A 22,841-nucleotide genomic window follows, 5' to 3' on the forward strand; every position below is an offset into this window, starting at 1 on the left:
CTTGTCCATTCTGTAGTCTTGTCATGGCCTCAAGAATCTCTATCATGACCTGAGAAGCAGGGCTTCTTTTCTCTGATCCATGAGCTAGGTCTAATCCTGGGGACCTGACCCAGCAGGTTCATTGCTGAGAGGACACAAGGGACGGTTGTGTCCCAGTTGTATCACTTTGGTACACTGGTCTCCCCTGGAGTTCTCGAAGACAATCTCTAAATATTATACTCATGATATAACTCATGTCTAAGTATCTCTAAATGTGAGTAACACAGTGCCCATCTCCCGTGTAGGCATGAAGATTATCAATGCATGTTAGGGGTAGGACAGTCTTTATTTCACTCCATAGATAATACACAATATATGAAGGACACAGAAGCAATACAGAACCGATACAGAAACACATAAAGTACTCAAATGGTCCATTAGACTCCGTCTGAAAGGTAAACACTCTCTGAAGGATGCTAAACAAAAAAATTCCTCTTGCTATTGACTGTATTGCTATGAAACTCATAGCAATGGCAAGATGAGGTAACAAGATATAGTTGTCGTGGCCATCATGACATGGCTCTAGTCATCCAGCCATGGGGGCCATATTGGCCATCCTCTTCTTTCTCCTCTATGATAGACACTTCTCCCCTTAGAAGACCAGTACTCAAGTTTCTGAACTCAGGATTTCTCCAGCTTGGGATTATCTACAAGACCACTCCTCAAGTCCCTACTTCTACACAGGAGTTTGGAGTTCACAGAATTGTCCATGAATCACCTCCTTGGTCAAAACAGGCCTAGACAGGTCTACTTCTGCTGTGTATTTCTACTGGAAGTGCTCATTAACTGCCCCAGGGTTGGGAGTGTGAGGATGAAGAGGAGAGTAATCCCTTACTGTTCCTCCCCACTCCACTCCCCTCTTGGGGAGGGCCCTGCCAACTCATTTTATGCAGAACAGGAAAGGAGATATGGCTCTTCTACATGAGAACACCCCCATTGACTCCCATCTGACAATCATCTGGGAAGCAGCCTCAGTTCCTGGGAACCAAATGGGAGAGTCCCATGTGCTCTCTCCACAAGCATCAATGAAACAATGCTCTCCTCCATGGGGAGGTAGGTGCCCCTCAGATGCCTCCAAGCAAAGGACCATGCCTTATAATTTCATCAAGTGGATCAGCAGAATCCCTGATGAACCCGTTTCCATATCTGTAGCCCCCAATCACCTAATTCTGAGGTTAGTGCACATCCCATGCAGATTCGGGTACCTTCCTCTATCTTTAAAGAACTCCCAGGTATTTGAGTTCCCAATATGGTGCAATTGGTCACTCAGAGACAAAGGTGCAAACAAGCAATTCATTTAATAATAACGTATTCAAAACCTTCCTCTTCTCCGCCTCCTGCAAGAAGTTTCCAGGGGAGTTAAAAAGCTCTAGAATATAAAAAACATAAAGGCCACCAGCAATAAAGCTAAAAGCTGTCAGCAACAAAGTTCCCTGGGGTCTCAGGAGCTCCCCGCCAAAGTTCAAAAACCTGCCTTGATGCTCTTTCAGTTCATTGAGTCACAGCTGGGCCCCAGATCAATCCCTCTGGCAGGGGGTGGGGGGAGGCAAAGTTAACCCAAATAGCCCCAGGTCTGCACCAGAACTTTATCATTCTCCACAATCCCATTCTGTGGTGTAGGAGTGAAAGGAGTTAACTCAGTCCTCCCCAGATCCACCAGGATATCTAGGCCGGCAGTACAAGGTCTTCCAAGTGAAAGTCCTAGGGGAAGTGAACCGTTAGCTAAGCAGGAAGGCCTCTGACAATGACTATGGCATATCTTATTCTCACCTTTTAGTGCATATCTACAAGAACATGATTCCAGAGACAGAACGCACAATGGAATTCTACTATCTGGCCAGAGTGGATGGCCTCGTGAAGAGAACTGAGACCTCCCGATCAATGACGGAGTACTATGAGGGGAGGCTAGATTTCCTTGCCTACCGACATATTGATTATGGCATCCGGACCAAGAAATTTAACATCAACAGTGCAGATTCTAACCCTCGGCCCCTGTTGGTAGGAGCTTCCTTTAGGCCTGTAGCATGCCGTTGTCCCTTACCTTTGAGCCTATCACATTGTTAATTATGATAAGGATAATGACGATCATTATAATAATCATGATATTAACGATATTAGCACAGTAGAGTATGGTGGAGCGCATTGGAAGACCTGAACTGGAGTCTTGGTTCTGCCTCACACTAGCAATCTTGGGTAAAAATTCAAACTTTCTAAGCCTCAATTTCCTCAACTGTTAAAAAATGCTTACATTAACCACTTGAGATTCTAGATTTGGGGATCTTAAAGGGACCTGAAAAGTTATCAAGTCCAACCTCCTTCATTTTAAAGATGAGAAAACCAAGGCCCAAAGAGGGAAGGTGGTTTGCCCAATGTGACACAGCTAGTGCGTAACAGGCCTCTGACTCTAGATCTATCTCTCGTTCCATTATTCCACCTTACCTTCATTTCCTCCCATTATTGTATGTCTCTCATTGGTCGTTGTGCAAGAATATCGTATTCTGTATACTGAAGCAGCTAGAGTGCACCATAGGGCCAGGCCTGGAGTCAAGAAGACCTGAGTGCAACTGTGGCCTCAGACACTTACTAGTTGTGTGACCTTGGGCAAGTCACTTATCCCTGTTTGCCTCAAGAAGGAGGAAATGGCAAACCATTCCAGTATCTTGGTCAAGAAAAGCCCAAATGGGGTCATGAAGAGTAAGACACAACTGAAACTGAATAACAACAATAGTTAAGCTAATGTTAATGTAGTCAGTCTAAAAATGGTGCTTACCTTCCATTTGCTTTTCTGCTACTTTGCTCCCATCATTGTAGAAGCCAAAGAGGGCCACATGAGATTGGGAAGATGCCATTTTATATTCTTTCTTTGTTTCATGATCTACCATGGCCAAATAGCACTATGAGGTGACTAGTCTCCTGGTGATGAATGATGATTTTTCTTGGATGGTCCTTGGAAAGCAGACTATATAGGTCTATTGTGATGAAGGTGCTTTATAAGCTGCTACAGACATGAGAGTGTCTATTAATTAGAATCAATAAGAATAGTAGCTGTAATATACATAGCACTTTAAGATTTGCAACGTGCTTTAAAAATATCATTTTATCCTCACAATGGCTCTGGGAACAGGGTGCTAATCATTATCATTAATGTTGTTAAGTGTAAATTAAAATTTGGTTCCTGACACTCCACCTTGTCAGGCACTCACATTAACATTTGAAGTGGAAGGTTGAAGGGATTATGTTGATCTGGGCAAGGACTAAGATTTTCTATCACCACCTGCCACTCTGGCCCCTTAATCCTCTTCGACCCAAGCCATCTCTCCTTCACTTCTGGTACCTTCATTGTTGTTCAGTCATTTCGGTTGTGTTTGACTCTTTGTAACCCAATTTGGGGTTTTCTTGGCAAACATACTGGAATAGTTTTCCATTTCCTTCTTTAGCTGGTATGTACCTTGACACTATTAATTTCTTGTCTCAACCTGTGACAAATGAAGAGAAGAGAAGAAAAAAATGGGGTGAGAAAAAGTCAAGGAAGAATAAAAGTGATGTGGCTTTTTTTTTTTTTGGTGAGGCAATTGGGATTAAGTGACTTGCCCAGAATCACTCAGCTAGTGAGTGTTACGTGTCTGAGGCAGAATTTGAACTCAGGTCCTCCTGAATCTAAGGCCGGTGCTCTACCCACTGTGCCCCCTAGCTGCCCCTAATGTGGCTTTTAAATAGCTGATTGGATTTTGACACACACTCCCCTCGACTAAAGAGATCCCAGATCCCTGTCCCTGAATCCTTCCTCCTCCCACAAACCCCAGCTCTTATCCTCCAAGCATCACCTTACCTGTTGGAGGGATGCAGAGAAATCAACAACAATTGCTCTGGCTACTGTCCTTTCCACAATTTCCCACCCTCCAGTTTCTTCCCCTAGAAAATCACAGAACGATTCAACCGAAACCTGAAACAACTGGCAGATGATGATGTAGCCGAGCGCATATTTGTGGTCTCGGAAGAGCGGATTCTTCTTCGGTACCACTGCAGGGAGGATTACATCACTACCTCAAAGCGGGAGTTCCAGAAGAGTAATGACGTGGACAACAAAGGGAACAAGATCATCATGACTCCAGACATGTGTATTTCCTACGAGGTAGGGAAACAGGCAGACAGACACACAGGCAGGCGGACAGGAGGACAGGCAGGCAGGCAGACAGGAAGAGAGGTAGGGAGGCAGGCAGACAGGTAGGCAGGCAGACAGGTGGGCAGAGAGAAAGACAGGCAGACAGGCAGACAGACAGATAGACAAACAGACAGAAATACAGGTAGGCAGGCAGACAGACAAACAGAAAGACAGATAGGCAGACAGGCAGACAGAAAGACAGGTAGGCAGGCAGACAGACAGACAGACAGACAGGTAGGCAGACAGAAAGACAGGTAGGCAGGCAGACAGACAGGCAGACAGAGAGAAAGACAGGCAGATAGACAAACAGACAGAAAGACAGGTAGGCAGACAGACAGACAGGTAGGCAGGCAGACAGACAGATAGACAGACAGACAGGTAGGCAGGCAGACAGACAGATAGACAGACAGACAGAAAGACAGACAGGCAGACAGACAGACAGAAAGACAGGTAGGCAGGCAGACAGACAGAAAGACAGGTAGGCAGGCAGACAGACAGGCAGACAGACAGATAGACAGACAGACAGAAAGACAGGCAGAGAGGCAGGCAGACAGACAGAAAGACAGGTAGGCAGGCAGGCAGAGAGACAGACAGGCAGACAGACGAACAAAGATAGGTAGGCAGGCAGACAGGCAAGCAGCCTATATCTTTCTTTTCTGATGATTCTGTCTGGGCTAGCTCTTAAGTCTGGGCTAAGCTCTTAAACAGAATCCTGAAGTTCAGCCCTGGCCACCTCATTCTGCCTTCTTTTTGAGGATGAGAGGAGTGATATGCACTTCTTCTCTTGCAGAGTAAAGCCCTTCTAAATTACAGCCATAAAATAAAATAGTCATAGTTCCTCAACCTCTTGTCCAGTTCCTTTTCCCAAGGAGCTCAAGGACTGTAACCTGGATGATGCCACCCTCCCTAATTTCAATCCAGCAAGAGGCCACTTAGATAAGCCAACCAATCACCTCCACCCTAATTGACACGCATTGCAATAAAGGGAACTAGTGAGGGAATAAATGGTGACAGTGTGGTGGCATCTGCCTCCCTTAAGTTCATGCTAGGCATGCCTTGCTGGTGGCATTACCATTAATCACCTGTGACCTCCACTATGAGGATGGGCATGGCGCATGAAGACACCAAGGTACAGAGATGCAATGACTTAACTCAGAACATATCCTAGGAGGACCAGAGCTAGATTCTTGCTCTTTCTCTCATCACCATCACTGGGATTCCAGGTGGAACCCCGGGAACACACCAAGAAGCTACTATTCCAGTATGAGATGATGATGGAGTTAAAGAATCAAGAAAGGATATCCAAACACCAAGTCTGGGAATCTGAAATGGAGGTAACGATCCCCTGTCTGGGAGATGGGAAGGTGGCACTGGGGCTCATGAGGTTAAGGTGCATATTTAAAGAACCTCAGGCTAGGTTGTTGTTGTTCAACCTTCATTTTTTCAAAGGGGGCCAATGACATTGCAGATGATGTCTTGACTTCCTTGTGAATTGGATTTAAGTGAGGCAGAGTTGTGGACCCCTAGGGAATGGCTGTCTGGGAAGCCTATGGACCCCCTTTCAGAATGTTTTGTTGCCTACATTCCTAATGTAAGGGAAGTCTGTATTTCATTTAGATGTGAAAATAAAGATGTGATTTTCCCCCAAGTTCATAGACCCTCTAAAATCTCTCTGTGGACCTCAGATTAAGAACTTAAAAGAAACCTTAACACAGAGAATGTCAGAGATTGTGCTAGAAGGAACCTTTGAACACAGAATTTCAGAGCTAAATACTATAAAACTCAGAGCTGGAAGCAAATGTAAAGAGCGTGCAAACATAAAATATTAGATTGGGAAATTACTTCAGAAATCACCTAGTACAACCATCCTACTTATGTTACAGGTGAGAAAACTAAAGCCACAAGAGATGAAGCAGTTTGCTCAATTTTACCCAGAAAGTAGTGGCAAGGCTAGGATTAGAATCCAGGACTCCTGACCCTCCATCTGGTGTTTTACCATGACATCTTATCATCTCTCCAGCTCTCAATCAGCTGTCCCAATACTGTTATTCTTCTCTGCTCTTGTGCTTAGCAACAGCTTGTCATTCAAAATGCTCCCCTCATGGCTCCGTCTATTCAATTCTCTGTCTCTACTCTGACCAAATCAACTCATATACTTGAACCAGCTTCTCTCCTCTTTCCTGCTAAACTGTGCTTCTAAATCACACCTCCAAAGACCTCTCCTTCCACAAGTTTTTCAGAGTTAGCCAAAATAGCCACTTCTCAAAAAAAGTCTTTACTCACTCTTGAGTTCACTGAACCAAAATGGTCCCAGACAACAGATCAAGAAACATACCTACTTCCCCAGTTGATAAATGGTCAAAGGATATGAACAGGCAGTTTTCAGAGGAAGAAATTAATAGTTATATGAAAAAATGCTCTAAATCACTATTGGTTAGAGAAATGCAACATAAAACAATCCTGAGGTACCACCTCACACCTATCAGATTGGCTAATATGACAGAAAAGGGAAACGACAAATGTTGGAGAAGATGTGGAAAAATTGGAATATCAATGCATTATTGATGGAGTTGTGAACTGATCCAGCCACTCTGGAGAACAATTTGGAACTATGCCCAAGGGACTATAAAATTATGCATACCCTTTGACCCAGCAATAGCACTTCTAGGTCTGTATCCCAAAGGGATCATAAAAACGAGAAAAGAACACACAGATACAAAAGTATTTGTAGCAGCTCTTTCTGTGGTGGCAAAGAATTAGAGATTGAGGGGATGCCCATCAATTGGGGAATGACTGAACAAGTTGCAGTATATGAATGTAGTGGAATATTATTGTGCTATAAGAAATAATGATCAGGCAGACTTCAGAAAAACCTGGAAAGATTTATGTGAAATGATGCTGAGTGAAATGAGGAGAACATTGTACACAATAACAGCCACGTTGTGCAATGACTGACTGATAGACTTAGCTCTTCTCAGCAATGCAAGGATCTAAAACAAGCCCAAAAGTCTCATGATGGAAAATGCTATCCACATCCAGAGAGAGAACTTTGGAGTCTGAATACAGATGGAAGCATACTATTTGCTCTCCTTTTCTTTTGCTGTTTGGTTTTGTTTCTTCTTTCTTGTGGTTCCTCCCATTAGTTCTAATTCTTCTTTATATCATGATTAATGTGAAAATATGCTTAATATGAATGTATAAGTAGAGCCTATATCAGATTGCATGCTATCTTGGGGAGGGGGAGAAAATTTAAAACTCAAAATCTTGTGGAAGTGAATATTGAAAACTAAAAATAGATAAATTAATTATTTTTTTAAAAAAAAGAAACATACCTACCTCCTCTCAGCAGAGACGTAAGGAGATTCCTTAGGCAGAATTTCACACGCATTGTCAGATACATTTTTGCTCAGCCATTTTTCTGAGTTTACACTGAAGAGTTTACATTTACACTGGAGAGCTCAATTCAAAGACATAAAGGGGGAGCATTTCCAGAAATGTAAAAACCAAAGCATCAGTAAAATTTATTTAAAAAACAAAAACTCCTCAGATACCTGAGAAATGCTTGAGTAATCCAATAAGAAAGTTGTAGAAAAGTCAGTCACTCCCTACCCTGCATAGAATGGTGGTGCTTTCTTCTGCGGAGATACTCCTGACAGAACTGATATAGAAAGAGTTACTTCCATATAGAATTGCCTGGTGGTGTTATGGGAGAGTTGTCAGTGTGGAATAGACTCCCCCTCTACAATTCTATATCTTTCTGGGTGTGCTAGCACCTGAAAAGTGACCGTTCTTTTCTGGTCTTTATAATGAGAAGCTCTAGGGTTAGGGTTATCATGGATGATGAGTCACAAGCCACAAACCACAGTAACCTCAGCAAAGGAAGCCACCTCCTGTAACATCAATCTCCTTTTACAACAAAAGGGCACTGGGGGAAGACGTGACATGGTGCCCAGCTGTGATCTTCTCTCCATCTCCTGATAAAGCCTAGGCAAAAAGAGAAGCCAGACCACTGATCTCAATGTCTCAGCAGGTTTTGTGTTTCCAAAAAGGTCCTAGAGATCCTGAAAATCCGAGAGGAGGAGGAAGATACTCACAATCTGACCGTCTCCATCTATGACACCAAAAGGAATGAGAAGAGCAAAGAGCAGCGTGAAGCCCTGGTAGGTGGCAGGCTGAGGGTGGCCAGGGTGCCATTCAATCCACAATGGAACTGGGAAATTGCCTTCATCGGTCACTTGCTTATTCAATAGAGCAGCTATTTCAGGAGTGATCAGGGACTGTAAACCCCTAGTCTTCCTTTCCAAACATCCCGTAGGTCCATGCATCTAGCCATGGACATTTTTTGAACCTCAAACAACCACACTTCTATGATCAAAAGGGAACCCAGGGGCTATCTTGTTTTTACAGTTGAGGAAAGTGAGGCACAAGAAGGTTAAATGACTTTTCCCAGGGTAATTAGCATCAGAGCCCCAGGGCATCTGAATATAAAGCCAGTACTCCTTCCACAGTACCACCTGTTGCTCAGTGAAAACAGATTCTTTTCCCAAGACGTGTTTGTCCTTCAGTGACAAAGGGATCCAGTATCCGACAGGTCAACTGGAGGAGACATTGTCAGGCCCAAAAAAAAAAAAAAGCAATTGGACTGCCAGCCGAATACTGTTCAATTGCCTGAAATTCCATTGGGCTCTTTACCTTTCCCTATCTTTAGCCCAGCATTGGAAGTGTCCCCCCAGGTCCTTAGGATAGACGTGACCTGACTAGCCTCAAGTTCTGCAAATTCATCAGGGAGGAGTTAAGTTAGATCTTCAGGTTCTAGGACAACGGAACGAGGGAGGGAGAATGCTGAATCTCTTGGAACTTAGAGATTTCCCCCAAATAAGCTTGGCTAAGCAGGACAAGTGGACAAGGTAAGTGGTTCGGAAATCATTGAGGAACATGGATCCGTAGACCAATCTGGTTCTGTACAACAGCTGTGTCAAACCCAAATAGCAACAGAACCTGCTAAATGGTATATAAAGATCCCTGCTGGCTATATATTGACTTAGAAAACACCATGTTAACCTTACCTGTGTGCTATTGTATTTTTATTTGTTTTGTTAAATATTTCTCAATTGTGTTTTAACCTGTTTGGGCAGTACTTGGCAGTGCTGTGGTCACAGTCCCCAGAGAGGATCGAATCCCTCGTGTCCTATTTGCTGCCCTAATTGGGGGAGGGGGGACTACAACACACACAAAGACAGAGAAATACACACGTACATAAAAACATACACTTGAAGGTACACACACTGCCTTACACCCAGAGAGCGGCACAGGACCCAAATTAATGGAAAGAATGAGCACCCCAGGTTGACAATTGTTTGTTATTCAATAACCACAGTGAAGTATCCATACCAGAGACAAAAGCAGAGAAATTACCAATAAACATTGATGCAACAAACCAGCCCAGAGGTAATCTTTGATACCAAGCGATGGAATGGGAAGCAAGGGATTGGCCCAGCTGCACCCCCGACTCTCTGGGCAATCACGTGCAAGTCACTTCCACGTGTCTGACCCTCGGTTTTTCCATCTATAAAACAAGGTTTTTGAGACATTGAGGGGTGGCATGACACAGTACCCAAATAGGAGTCAGAAGACCTGGGTTCATATCCTGGGTTCTTTTACATGCTTCTCTGGCCTTATTCTCCCAGACTAAGGCCCCCAAAATGCTGCTTTTGTGACACTGGACAAGTTACCCAGAGTCTCCTCATCTGCAAAATGAGTGGGGTAGGGGAATGAACTAGATAATGTGTTTTTTTCACATATAAAATTCCCCTCTAGGTCTAAAAACTAAGTCCTAAGTCCCTTCTAGCTTCAGCATTCTTGAATTCTAAGTTTCTATGCTTCTGTGTGCTCTGAAAGCCACTGGACCAGATTAGAAAAGGACAGCTCTTAGCTCTTTCAGGTCATGCGAGTCTTGGATTCCCATGCCGGCTGAGGAGCAGCGCCACTTTCCTCCTGGGCATGTACCCAATGGTACATCACTGGATGAACGTGATTTCCTTTCTCTCTCGCCACCCAGGAGCGGCAAGCCCAGGAGGAGCACATGCGCCAGGTGGAGGCTGAGCTAGATTACTTGGCACCTTTCCTGGTGCAGCTCCCTCCTGGAGAGAAGCTGACCCGATGGCAGGCCTTGCGCTTGAAAGATGAGTGTCTCAATGACTTCAAGCAGCGGCTCATTGACAAGGCCAATCTCATCCAGGCCCGCTTTGAGAAGGTAGGTCCTAATTGGAGAGCCTTGGCTGAGTCCCTCTACCTGAGCGCTGGACCTGGGGTCAGGAAGACCTGAGTTGAGAGAGAGAGAGAGAGAGAGAGAGAGAGAGAGAGAGAGAGAGAGATGGGGGAAATAAGAAAAAGAGGGAGGGAGGGAGAAGAAAGAGAGAGGGGAAGAAAGGGTGAAAGAGAGGAGAGAGAGAAAAAAAAAGAAAGAGGGAGAGAGAGAAAAGTGGGAGGGAGGAGAAAGAGAGGGGAAGATGGGGGTACAGAGAGAGAGAAAAAGGAGAGAGAGAGGGAGGAGGGGGGAGAGGGAGAGAGAGAGAGAGAGAGAGAGAGAGAGAGAGAGAGAGAGAGAGAGAGAGAGATGGGGGAAATAAGAAAGAGAGGGAGGGAGGGAGAAGAAAGAGAGAGGGGAAGAAAGGGTGAAAGAGAGGAGAGAGAGAGAAAAAAGAAAGAGGGAGAGAGAGAAAATGGGAGAGAGGAGAAAGAGAGGGGAAGATGGGGGTACAGAGAGAGAGAAAGAAAGGAGAGAGAGAGGAGAGAGAGAGAGGGAGAGAGAGAGAGAGAGAGGGAGGGGGGAGAGAGAGAGAGAGGGAGAGAGAGAGAGAGAGAGAGAGAGAGAGAGAGAGAGAGAGAGAGAGAGAGAGAGATTGTATAACAGGTTATCAGAAGGATTGATAGCTTAAATGCTGAAATCCCCAAGGAAAAAGGTAAGAGATTGGAGACAGGAAAAAAACCCATAAAAGTGGTACTAAAGGACTCCTTCATTCTTTACCTGTAACCTTTATCTCCTCTCTCTTTCCCTCTAACTCTGTCTCTCTGTCTCTCTCCCTCTCTCTGTCTCTGTCTGTCTGTCTCTCTCCCTCTCACTATCTCTCTCTGTCTCTGTCTCTCTCCCCCTCCCCCACCCAAAGGAGACTCAGGAGCTTCAGAAGAAGCAGCAGTGGTATCAAGAAAACCAGGTAACCATGACAATGGAGGATGAAGATGCCTACCTCACCTACTGCTCCCAAGCCATGTTCCGCATCCGTATTCTGGAGCAGCGGCTCAACAGGTGAGGATTGGCTGGCCTGGCTCATGACCCTCCAATGAAATCAAAATTAGACCCTGCTCTGCATATGAGTTCAGTATATGTCCTTGGGGGAATTACTTTTCTCCTCTCCAGCTCTCAGTTTGCCCAACAGGTAAATGAGATGCTTAGACTAGACAATTTTTAATGTACCTTCTAGCTCCATTGGTCTGGGCTTCTGCAAATGAGTTGGGATGTTAGTCTTTTGCTTTTCATTATGGTGTCTTGTCCCAACACCCTGCAATTCTAACTGCTGGATAAAGGACTAATCAATCCTTTTTTTCTGCTTGCAGACACAAGGAACTTGCCCCACAGAAGTATCTGGCCCTGGAGGAAAAACTCTACAGGGACCCACGCCTGATCGAGTATCTGAAAGTGTTTGTCTGACATTTCTTGTTCATTCAACATTACCTCTCCTTCAGAGAGGGGAAGCTCCTCACCTCTAACTCCTCATGTTCAATAAATAGCTCTCCACCCCCCTCATTGGCCTCACAATCATCCTACAGAATTTACAATGCCGCTTTGATAAAGTCTGCTCTCAGAGCCCATCAGGAATCTCGTCTGCATTTTGGAAATTTTAATAAGGCATTTCTTTACATGATTTCTTTCAGCTTCCCTAGAAATAAAATTTTTCTTAATAAACTTTTTGATATTTAGGGTACCTGAGTTCCATCTTTCACTCTCTTCTCCTCTTCCCCTTCCTTGCCTGTAGCTCTATGGGTTAGATCTGATGACCACATCCTGTTTTCTTCAAGCTCATGTCTGAGCCCAAATTTCCAAATCTAAGACCACACCTATGCAAAATGAAGCCCCATAGTTATCTTGAAAACTACTGGATACATTTCCACGTTTCCAGATACGTTTCTAGCTTTGATGAGAACAGGCAGAGATCATGTCTTAATTATTTTTGCATCCCCTAATGGGTGGGGAACTTATAGCCTCAAGGCCACATGTGGCCATCCAGTTCCTCAAGTGTGACCCTTTGACTGAAGCCAAACTCCACAGAATAAATCCCCTTAATGAAAAGATTTGTTCTATGAAACTTGGACTCAGTCAAAAGGCCACACCCTAGGTACAGTGTACCTGGCATGATGTCTAGAATATAGTACATATTTGCTAAACATTTGCTGAATGTACAAGTAAATCAATCAATCAACATTCATTAAGCACCTTCTATGTACCAGACACTGTGCTAAGTGCTGAGGATACAAACAGAGGCCAAAGACAGTCACTGCCCTCAAAGAGCTCTCAGTCCAAAAAAGGAGACAAAAAATAAATACAAACAAGCTACATATGAGATAAATAGAAAATAATTAATCAAAAACACCAGAATTTTGTTGAGAAAGCCTTTCTGTAGAAGATGGGATTTCTGTTAGGACTTAAGGAAGCCGGGGGTCAGTAGGCAGAGACGAGGAAGGAGACCACTCCAGGCATGAGAAGATAGCTCAAGAAAATGCCTAGAGCCAAGAGAGGGAGCATCTTACTCATGCAACATCCAGGAGACCAGACTGGTCTCCGGGATAATGAGTATGGATGGGGCGTAAAGTGTAAGAAGACTGGAAAGGTAGGAGGGGGAGGGCTTTGAATGCCAAACAGAGGGTTTTGCATTTGACCCCGGAGGCAATGGGGAACCACTGGAATTTATTTGGGAGGGAGGGAGAAGATGACCTGGTCAGACCTGCGCTTTAGGAAAATCACTGCCATGGCTGAATGGAGAATGGATTGGAGTGAGGAGAGATCTGAGGCAGGCAGAGCCACCAGTAGGCTCTTACAATAGTCCAGGTGTGAGGTGATGAGGACCAACACCAGGGGGTGACAGCATCAGAGGAGAGAAGGGGATATATATGGGAGATGTTACAAGGTGAAATCGGCAAACCTTGGCAACACACTGGATTGAGAAGGAGAAGAGCCCTGGATGTCTCCTAGGCTATGAATCTAAGGGGCCAGGAGGACAGTATTGCCCTCTACAGTAACAGGGAAGGTGGGGGGGAGCATCTAAGAGAGGAAATAATGAGTTCTGTTTTAGACATGTTGAATTTAAGATGTCTACTGAACATGCAGTTCAAGATATCTGAAAGGTGGTGGGAGATGTAAGATTGGAGATCAGCAGAGAGATTGGGGCAGGACAGGTTGATCTGAGAATCATCTGCACTGTTGTTGCTCACTCATTCAGTCATCTCTGACTCTTTGTGACTCTATGAACCATAACACGCCAGCCTCATCTGTCCTCCACTATCTCCCAAAGTCTGTCCAAGCTCATGTTAGTTGCTTCCTTCCATCTCATCCTCTGCCATCCCCTTCTCCTTTTCTCTTCAATCTTTCCCAACATCAGGATCTTTTTCAATGAGTCTTGTCTTCTCATTATGTGGCCAAAGCATTTAAGCCTCAGCTTCGGCATTTGACCTTCCAATGAATAGCCTGAATCAATTTCTCTAAGCATTGACTGATTTTATCTCCTGGCTATCTAAGGGACTCTCAAAAGTCTTCTCCAGCACCATAATTTAAAAGCATTGGCTTTCTTTATAGTCCAGCTTTCACAAGTACACATTACTACTGGAAAAACCATAGCTTTGACTACACAAAACTTTGTCAGCAAGGTGATGTCTCTGCTTTTTAGTATGCTGTCCAAATTTGTCATAGCTTTCTTCCAAGGAGCAGGCATCTTTTAATTTCATGACTGCAGTCGCCATCTGCAATGATCTTTGAACCCAAGAATATAAAATCTGATGCTGCTTCCATTTTTCCTCCCTCTATTTGCCAGGAAGTGATGGGACCAATTGCCAAGATCTTAGTATTTTTGATGTTAAGTTGCAAACCAGCTTTTACACTCTTCTCTTTCACCCTCATCAAGAAACTTCTTAATTCTTCTTCACTTTCTGCCATCAGAGTGGTATCATCTGCATATCTGGGGTTTTTATTTTGTCCAACCTGGAATTTTGCATAATGCACTCTGCATATAAGTTAAATAAATAAGGTGACAACATACAGCTTTGTTGTACTCCTTTTCCAATTTTAAATCAATCAGTTGTTCCATATTAAGTTCTAGGTATTACTTCTTGATCCAAATATAGGTTCTTCAAAAGACAAGTAAGATGATCTAGTATTCTCATTTCTTTAAGGACTTGCCACATTTTACTGTGATCCACACAGTCAAAGTTTAGTCAATGAAACAGAAGTAGATGTCTTTCTGGAACCCCTTTGCTCTCTCCAAAATCCAGCAAATGTTGGCAATTTGGTCTCTAGCTCCTCTGCCTTTTCAAAATCCAGCCTGCTCTTCTGATAATTCTTGGTTCACATATTGCTGAAGAATCTTAAACATAACCTTGCTGGCATGGGAGATGAGCACAATTGTTCAGTAATTTGAACATTCTTTTGTATTGCCCTTGTTTAGGATTGGGATGTAAACTGATCTTTTCCAATACAGTGGCCACAAGTTTTCCAAATTTACTGGCATATTTACTGGCAGCACTTTAATAGCATCATCTTTTAGGATTTTAAATAGCTCAGTTGGCATTCCATCACCTCCACTCCAGCCTTATTGCTAACATTTCTTTCTAAGTCCCAGTTGACTTAATTCTCTAGGATGTTTGGCTCTAGATCATTAACCACAGCATCATGGTTATTGATGATATTAAGATCTTTCTTGTATAGTTTTTCTGTATATTCTTATCACCTCTTAATCTCTTCTGCTTCTGTTAAGTCCCTACCATTTTTGTCTTTTATCATGCTCATTTTTTCATGAAACATTCCCTTGATATATCTAATTTTCTTGATGAGACCTCCTATCTTTCCCATTCTATTTTCTTCTATTTGTTTGCATTGTTCATTTAAGAAAATCTTGTCTTTCCTTGCTATTCTCTAGCATTCTGCATTCAGTTGAGTATATCTTTCCCATTCTTCTTTCCCTTTTGCTTTTTTTCTTTCTTCATGTATTTGTAAAGCCTCATCAGACAGCCATTTTACTTTCTTGCCTTTCTTTTTCTTGGGGATTTTTTTGTTGCTGCCTCCTGTTCAATATTGTGAACCTATGTCCATAGTTCTCTGGGCACTCTACCAGATCTAATCCCTTAAGTCGAGTCATCACTTCCACTTCATATACATAAGGGATGTTATTTAGGTCATACCTATATGGTCTAATAGTTTTCCCTACTTTCTTAAATTTAAGTCTGAATTTTTCAATAAGAAGTTCATGATCTGAGCCACAGTCAGTTCCAGGTTTTGTTTTAACTGACTGTACAGAGTTCCTCCACCTTTGGCTGCAGGGTATATAATGAATCTGATTTTGATATTGACCATCTGGTGATGTCCAGGCCTTGTGGGTTGTTGAAAAAGAGGGTTTGCTATGACCAGCAAATTATCTTGACAAAACTCTATTAGTCTCTGCCGTGCTTCATTTTGTACCCCAAGGGTGAACTTGCCTGTTATTGTAGTTATCTTTTGGTTTCCTACTTTAGCATGCCAATCTCCTATGATGAATGTGACATCTTGTGTGTGTGTGTGTGTGTGTGTGTGTGTGTGTGTGTGTGTTATTTATAGAAGACATTGTGGGTCTTTATAGATGTGATTGGCTACTGTGATGTCGAATGGTTTGCCTTGGATTCAAATAGATATCATCCTGTTATTTTTGAGCTTCTGCCCCAGTACTGCTTTCCTCGCCCTTTTAATGACTATGAGAGCTACTCCATTTCTTCTAAGGGATTCTTGCCCACAGTAGCATATATAATGACCACTTGAACCCATTCTCATCCATTTGAATTCATTGACACCCAAGATATCAATGTTCAATCTTTACATCTTCTGTTTGATCACATCCAGCTTACCTTGGGTCACAGGTCAACATTTCTGGTTCCCATGCAATATTGATCTTTACAGCATTAGTCTTTCCTTTTGTCATCAGACACATCTGCAGCTGAGCTTCCTTTCAGCTTTGGCCCAGCCACTTCACTAGTACCGGAGCTCTTGTAGTTGTTCTCTGTTCTTCCCCAGGAATGTGGTGGACACCTTCTGACCTGAGGGCTCATATCCTTTATTGTTTTAATACTGTCCGTAGGGTTTTCTTGGAAAAGATACAATTTCCATCTGCAATGGATCACCTTTTGTCAGAATTCTCCACTATGACCTGTCTGTCTTGGGTAACCCTACTCAGCATAGCTTATAGTTTCATTGAGCAATGCAAGGCCCTCTGCTATGACAAGGCAGTGATCCAGGACCATCAGCATAAAGACAGTAATTGAATCCATGGAAGCTGATGAGATCACCAAGTGGTCTAGAGGGAGAAGAGAACAGGCCCCAGGATAGAACCCTGAGGGATACCTATAGTTAGAAAGTATGATGTGGAGGAAGATCGAGCAAAGGAGACTGAAAAAGGACAATCAGGTAAGAGAAGAAGCAGGAGAGAGTGATGCCTTGAAAACCACCTAGAAGAGAGTATCAAGGAGGAAAGAGTGAACAACAGTGTCAAAGACTGCAGAAAGGTTAAGAAGGATGAGGACCGAGAAAAGACCATTGGATTTGGCAAGCAAAAAATTATTGGTAAGTTTGGAGAGAGCAGTTCTGGTTGACTGATAAATTCAGTAGCCAGATTGTAACGAATTAAGAAGAGAATGAGAGGGGAGAAAATGGACATATCTTTTGAAGATGATCTTTTCAGGGAACTTAGCCACAAAGGACAGAAGAGATACAGGACTATAGTTAGTGAGGATGGAAGGATCAAGTGATGGGCTTTTTCAAGATGAGGGAGACATAAATATGTTTGAGGGTAATAGGGAAGGAGTCAATAGAGAAGGAGAGATTGAAAATAAATGAACAAGTGGGGATGACAGAGAGGATAATCTGTTGGAGGAGATCGGATTGAACAAGTAGAGGAGTTAGCCTTGGTATAAGGAGTAAGGCCACTTCATCATGCGGGACAGAAGAAAAAGTAGCAAAAGGCACCTGAGTGATAGAAAATTAGAAAGAGGGAGTTTACAATGAATGGCCTCAAAGTGAATGATAAAATGGAATGAAATGAAATTCTAGAACTCCGCGGTCCTCTTGGCATGTGAGTGATTTGATAGCAACATAACTCTAGACCCTGGAGCAAAACATTTCTTTCTCATTTATTTTTTATCATGCTGTAGACTGTCAGGTCCATCTGTAAACTCAGAAATAAGGGGATGAGGGGAAGAGAGACGTATTATGGAAAGTGATAGTCACCAGACACAAGGTACTGACACAGGAAAACTGATCAAGTAACCAGGTTAACCTTATATTTAGCACTGAGGTGCCTTCTAGCTGAGGACGTTGGGAAACCTCTTTGTCCAAAACAGCTCCCTCCCTTAAAATTCTACCAATGAAAGATGTATTCCTTTGAACTAGGTGGCATCTCATTTTTTTTTTTTGAAAATTTTGACCCTAAAATGATGGGAAAAGTAGGAATGAAAAAGGAACGTCACTCACAGAACTCAAATTGTGCTGGACAACATTAATCATCAAAACTATTTGGTACTGGTTAAAAAACGAAAGTTGTATTTGTGGAAGAGATTACCTAAGGAAGAATCAGAAAGAGTTAAAGTCAAGGCGCCCAATGTTTGATAAAAGATGATGTAGTAGGGGTTTGAGAACTGACTGGCCTCCTGGGATTTGTAACTTAGATTCCCTCTCAGCCCAGACAGAAATTCAAGACTACTTCAATCTTTGAGCTGGAAAGCAGACTTGAGTCCCTCCCCGGAACTGTTAAAGAGACACATACCATCTATGAGACGTGGACCAAGATGCTAAGATGCAGGAACAGCCAGGGTAGATGGTGTCCTCAGCCCTACTCAGGATCTGAAGACATGAGCCAGAAAGTCATATAAAAAAAATGCTTCAAATTATTGTGGATTAGAGAAATGCAAATAAAAATAATTTTGAAATATCATCTTACACCTATCAGATTGGCCAAAATGATCGAAGGAGAAAGTGACAGTGTTGGAGGGGATATGAAAATATTGGGACACTAATACATTGTCAGTGGAACTGTGAACTGATTAACCATTTGGAGGACAATCTGGAATTATGCTCAAAGAGTTATGAAACTGTGTAAACCTTTTGACCCAACAATACCACTAGTAAGTCTAAGGTGATTGGACGAAGGTGCTTAGGGAAAAGGGAAAAGAACTTATATATCCTCAAATATTTTTGGCAAGCTCTCTTTGTGGTGGCAAAGAACTAGAAATTGAGGGGATGCCCATCAATTGGGGAATAGCTAAACGAGTTGTGGTATATGACTGTGATGAAATACTACTATGCTGTAAGAAACGATGAGATGATTGATTTTTAGAAAAACCTGGATAAAGTTGCATGAAATAATGAAGAGTGAAATGAGTAGAACCAAGAGAATGTTGTATACAGTAACAGCAATATCATTCTAAGAACAATTGTGAATGACTAGTCATTTTGAGTATTATAAATACTCAAATCAACTGAGGACCCATGAAGGACCTATGAAGGAAGATGCTATCTACATCCAGGAAAAGAATTGAGAAATAGTAATATATCTTTTTTTTTACATATTTTACATATATGAGTGTGTGTGTATATGTTCATGTGTGTGTGTGTATGTGTGTGTGTGTGTGTGTGTGTGTGTGTGTGTGTGTGTGTGTGTATACACAATGATAAGGATCCCTGTGGGCCCACATGTTGACTTAGGAAACAGTATTACATTTCATTTCATTTGTTTGTTTATTTTGTTCATTATTTCCCAATTTCATTTTAATCTGATTCAGGAGTGGTGTGAGCCATGTGTTTGACCACTCTACCCTAAACCACTCCCTAGGACTAAGATAGGAAAGTCCTGGGAAGGATTTAATTCTTCCTTTATCCCTCAGGGAGGAGGGAGCAAAGTTCCACCCTCAGCTATCGTAACTACCATTATTACAAAGGAAGGGACTTCATCTGGAATAGTTTAGAGGCCTTTACCATTTGTGAGGACAACCTATTAGGGAAGTTCTCCACCCAAGCCTCTCATTGTCAAATAACTTAATTTCAGGGATCTAATTAAGAAAATTTAGCATTTCCCCCTTTTATTTTAGACTGCAATTGAACAATCTTTTTTCCCCAGTGAATTTCCTTACAAGTCAGACCAGTTTCTTTGGATTTGGGTTCATATTTGAACTCTCAAGGACTAGTAACTGCTTTGTCATTATACTCATTTATTCGAGATCATCGAACTATTTCACTTCTTAGAAACTCGAAAGTGTTCATTTTTTTTCCTTTCTGTTTTCAGCCAGACCTAGACTGCTTACCCTTATTGAGATAGCCTTACTGAGCTTCAGAGAAGCATTGCCAGCTGGCCTGCAAACCCCTTCTTGTTCATTCTTAATGATTACTCCCTTTGGGAAGTCCCAAACACATTCAGGGTCTACCTGATTATCTTTTCTTTCTTTTTGAACCGAGCCTGCTTGTCCTCATGAGGGATGAGTTTGGACCTCCAGCTGGAATTCCCTTATAGGAATACCTAGAGAAATTTGGGATGCCCTCTATTATTTCTGGGATCCAGAGGAATCTCATAGTATTAAACTTGGTCTGTGAGTGTGGACCAAAGTTTGAGCACTGAGATAGTGGAAGAGGGAGAAGGTAATTCCCCAGATTCTCCCTGGACTCAGTACAAGTTTGTTGTAGCACTGGGTACCTGTCCAGGTGTTGCTATACAAGTGTTAAACCAAATCTTTTTGGTTTATCGCCTGAGAGTGAAGATGTGACTTCCAGTCAACCCAAGGGTGTAGATAATTTAGAATACTTGGAAGCCTACCTGCCAAGACAAACCCAGGAATTATATGATCACAATTCTAAAACACTTTTCACATAAATAAAGACAGATCTAAACAACTGGAGAAATGTTTATTTCTCATGGGCAGATAGAGCCGATAAAATAAAAAATGACAATTCTACCTAAATCAATTTACTTATTCAGTGTTATACCAATCAAACTACAAAAAATTATTTCATAAAGTTAGAAAAAAATAATAAAATTGTTCTGGAAGAACACAAGGTCAAAGATATCAAAGGAATTCATGGGATGAAAAGATGAAGGAAGGCAGCCTAGAAGTATAAGATTTCAAACTACATTACAAAGCAGTAATTGTGAAAACAATCTGGTACTTATTAAGAAATAGAATGGTTGGATCAGTAGAATAGATTAGGCACACAATACATAGTAGTAAATGACCATAGTAATCTTGTGCTTAATAAACCCAAGATCTAAGCTTTGGGGACAAGAACTCACTACTCGACAAAAATTGCCAGAAAAATGGAAAGCAGTTTGGCAGAAACTACGTATAGAGCAATGTCTCACACTGTATACCAAAGTAAGGTCAAATCAGGTACATGATTTAGACATAAAGGGTGCTATCATAAGCAAATTAGGGGCGCATGGAAAATGAATAAGAAAAGAATTTATAACAAAACAGAAGATAGAATTATGTAAAATGTATGTAAATGGATCATTTTGATTACATTAAATTAAAAAGGTTGTGCACTAACATAACCAGCACAACCAAAATTAGAAGGAAGAGGGGGGCAGAAATTTTTCCAGTATGTTTCTCTGGTAAATACCTCATTTCTCAAATATATAGGAAACTGAGTCAAATTTATAAAAAAAAAGTCATTCCCTAATTGATAAGTAATCAAAGGATATGAATGGACAGTTTTCAGAAGAAGAAATCAAAGTTATTTATAGTTAGATGGAAAAATGCTCTAAATCATTAGAGGAATGCAAATTAAAATAACTCTGAGATATCACCTCCCACCTTTCAGATTGTCTAACGCAACAGAAAAAGGAAATGACAAATGTTGGAGGGGATGTGGGAAAATTGGGAAATTAATACACTGTTGTGAACTGTTCTAGCCATTCTGGAGAGTAATTTGGAGGTAGGCCCAAAGGGCTGTAAAACTGTGCATACCCTTTGACCCAGCAATACCACTACCAGGTCTGTATCCCAAAGAGATAGAAAAAAGAAAAAAGAAACCTGTAAGTACACAAATATTTATAGCAGCCCTTTTTGTGGTGGCAAAGAATTGGAAATGGAGGAGATGCTCATCCACTGGGGAATGGCTGAACTAGCCGTAGTGTATGATTTGGAAGGAATACTACGAGCAGGATGCTTTCAGAAAAACCATGGAAGACCAATGCCGAATGAGATGAGAACTGAGAACTGATAGGGACCGATGCAGAGTAAGTGAGAAGAAGCGGGAGAACATTATACACAGTAACAACTTTGTTCAATCATCAACCGAGTGACCTGGCTACTCTGATCAATGCAATGATCCAAGACAATTCCAAAGGACTTATGGTGAAAAATGCTATCCACCTCCAGAGAGAGACCTGATGGAGACTGAGTGCAGACGGAAGCGTCATTTTTTCACTTCATTTTATTTTTTGCACCATGGCTAATACGGAAATAAATTTTGCATGATTTCACATATATAATGGATATCACATTTCTTGCCTTCTCAGTGGGTGACAGAGGGGTGGAAGGGGGAATGAGAATTCAGAAGTTAATGTTATTGTTTTTTTTAATGAATGTTATAAAAAAAATAAAATTTTTAAATAAAGGCATTGAAAGGCAGAGATTTGTATTTTATCCTAGAAATATAGAAGAGCTATTATAGGGAACTGATTAAGCACAGAAGTAACATGATAGATCCGCGCTTTAGGGTTTGGCAGCTATATAGAACACGGATCAAAGACTTAGGCCGGTTGACCCATTAGAAGGCTGTTACAATTATATAGGCCATGCAAGCCTGAAATGTCGTGTTGGATAGAGTTCTGGATGTGGAGTCAGGAGGACCTAAATTTGAATTCTGCCTAAAATACTTAGTAGCTGTGTAATTCTGGGCATCACTTGACCCCTCTCAGGCTCATTTTTCTCTTCTGTAAGGTAGAGATAATAGAGCACTCACCTCACAGGGTAGTTGTGGGGGTTAAAATCAAATGACATAGCATATCTGAAGTGCTTTGCAAACTTTAAAGCATTCTACAAATGCTAGCTGTTGCTTTATATTTTCAATATCTCCTCATCTACTGGCTCCCCCCTCACTGCCTGCAAACAGGGTCAGGTCTTGCCTAACCTATTCATAAATAGCTTGAGTCTACACCCCCTCCCTATTTGGCAGTCCTATAACTCTTTTCCCTTCCCCAACTATCTTCCTAAAAAGAATAGTCTACACTTCCTGTCTCACCACCTTCTCCATCTTCCTGCAATATGATTTCCCACCCTTATCACTCTACTAAAACTGCTTAGGAATGACCTCTGATGAAATGCCATGGTGTTTTCTCAGTTTCCATCTTCTCTGACCTCC

The 22,841-nt window shown here is 42.1% G+C and overlaps 1 protein-coding gene across 2 annotated transcripts in view; it reads left to right on the forward strand.

Annotated features, from left to right (window-relative positions):
* DRC7 (dynein regulatory complex subunit 7) overlaps positions 1-12,178 on the forward strand; it is a 38,370-nt gene extending 26,192 nt beyond the window's left edge. For both annotated transcript variants that reach the window (XM_020963765.1, XM_020963766.1), the window contains exons 12-18: positions 1,817-2,037; positions 3,956-4,171; positions 5,425-5,535; positions 8,251-8,361; positions 10,260-10,454; positions 11,368-11,507; positions 11,816-12,178. In XM_020963765.1, the coding sequence (XP_020819424.1) occupies positions 1,817-2,037; positions 3,956-4,171; positions 5,425-5,535; positions 8,251-8,361; positions 10,260-10,454; positions 11,368-11,507; positions 11,816-11,909 (1,088 nt within the window). In that variant the 3' untranslated portion in view covers positions 11,910-12,178. The remainder of the gene's footprint in view (positions 1-1,816; positions 2,038-3,955; positions 4,172-5,424; positions 5,536-8,250; positions 8,362-10,259; positions 10,455-11,367; positions 11,508-11,815) is intronic.
* Positions 12,179-22,841: the final 10,663 nt, after the last annotated feature.

This window comes from Phascolarctos cinereus, unplaced genomic scaffold, assembly GCF_003287225.1.
Source record: "Phascolarctos cinereus isolate Bilbo 61053 unplaced genomic scaffold, phaCin_HiC Scaffold_2;HRSCAF=192, whole genome shotgun sequence".
Lineage (NCBI taxonomy): Eukaryota > Metazoa > Chordata > Mammalia > Diprotodontia > Phascolarctidae > Phascolarctos > Phascolarctos cinereus.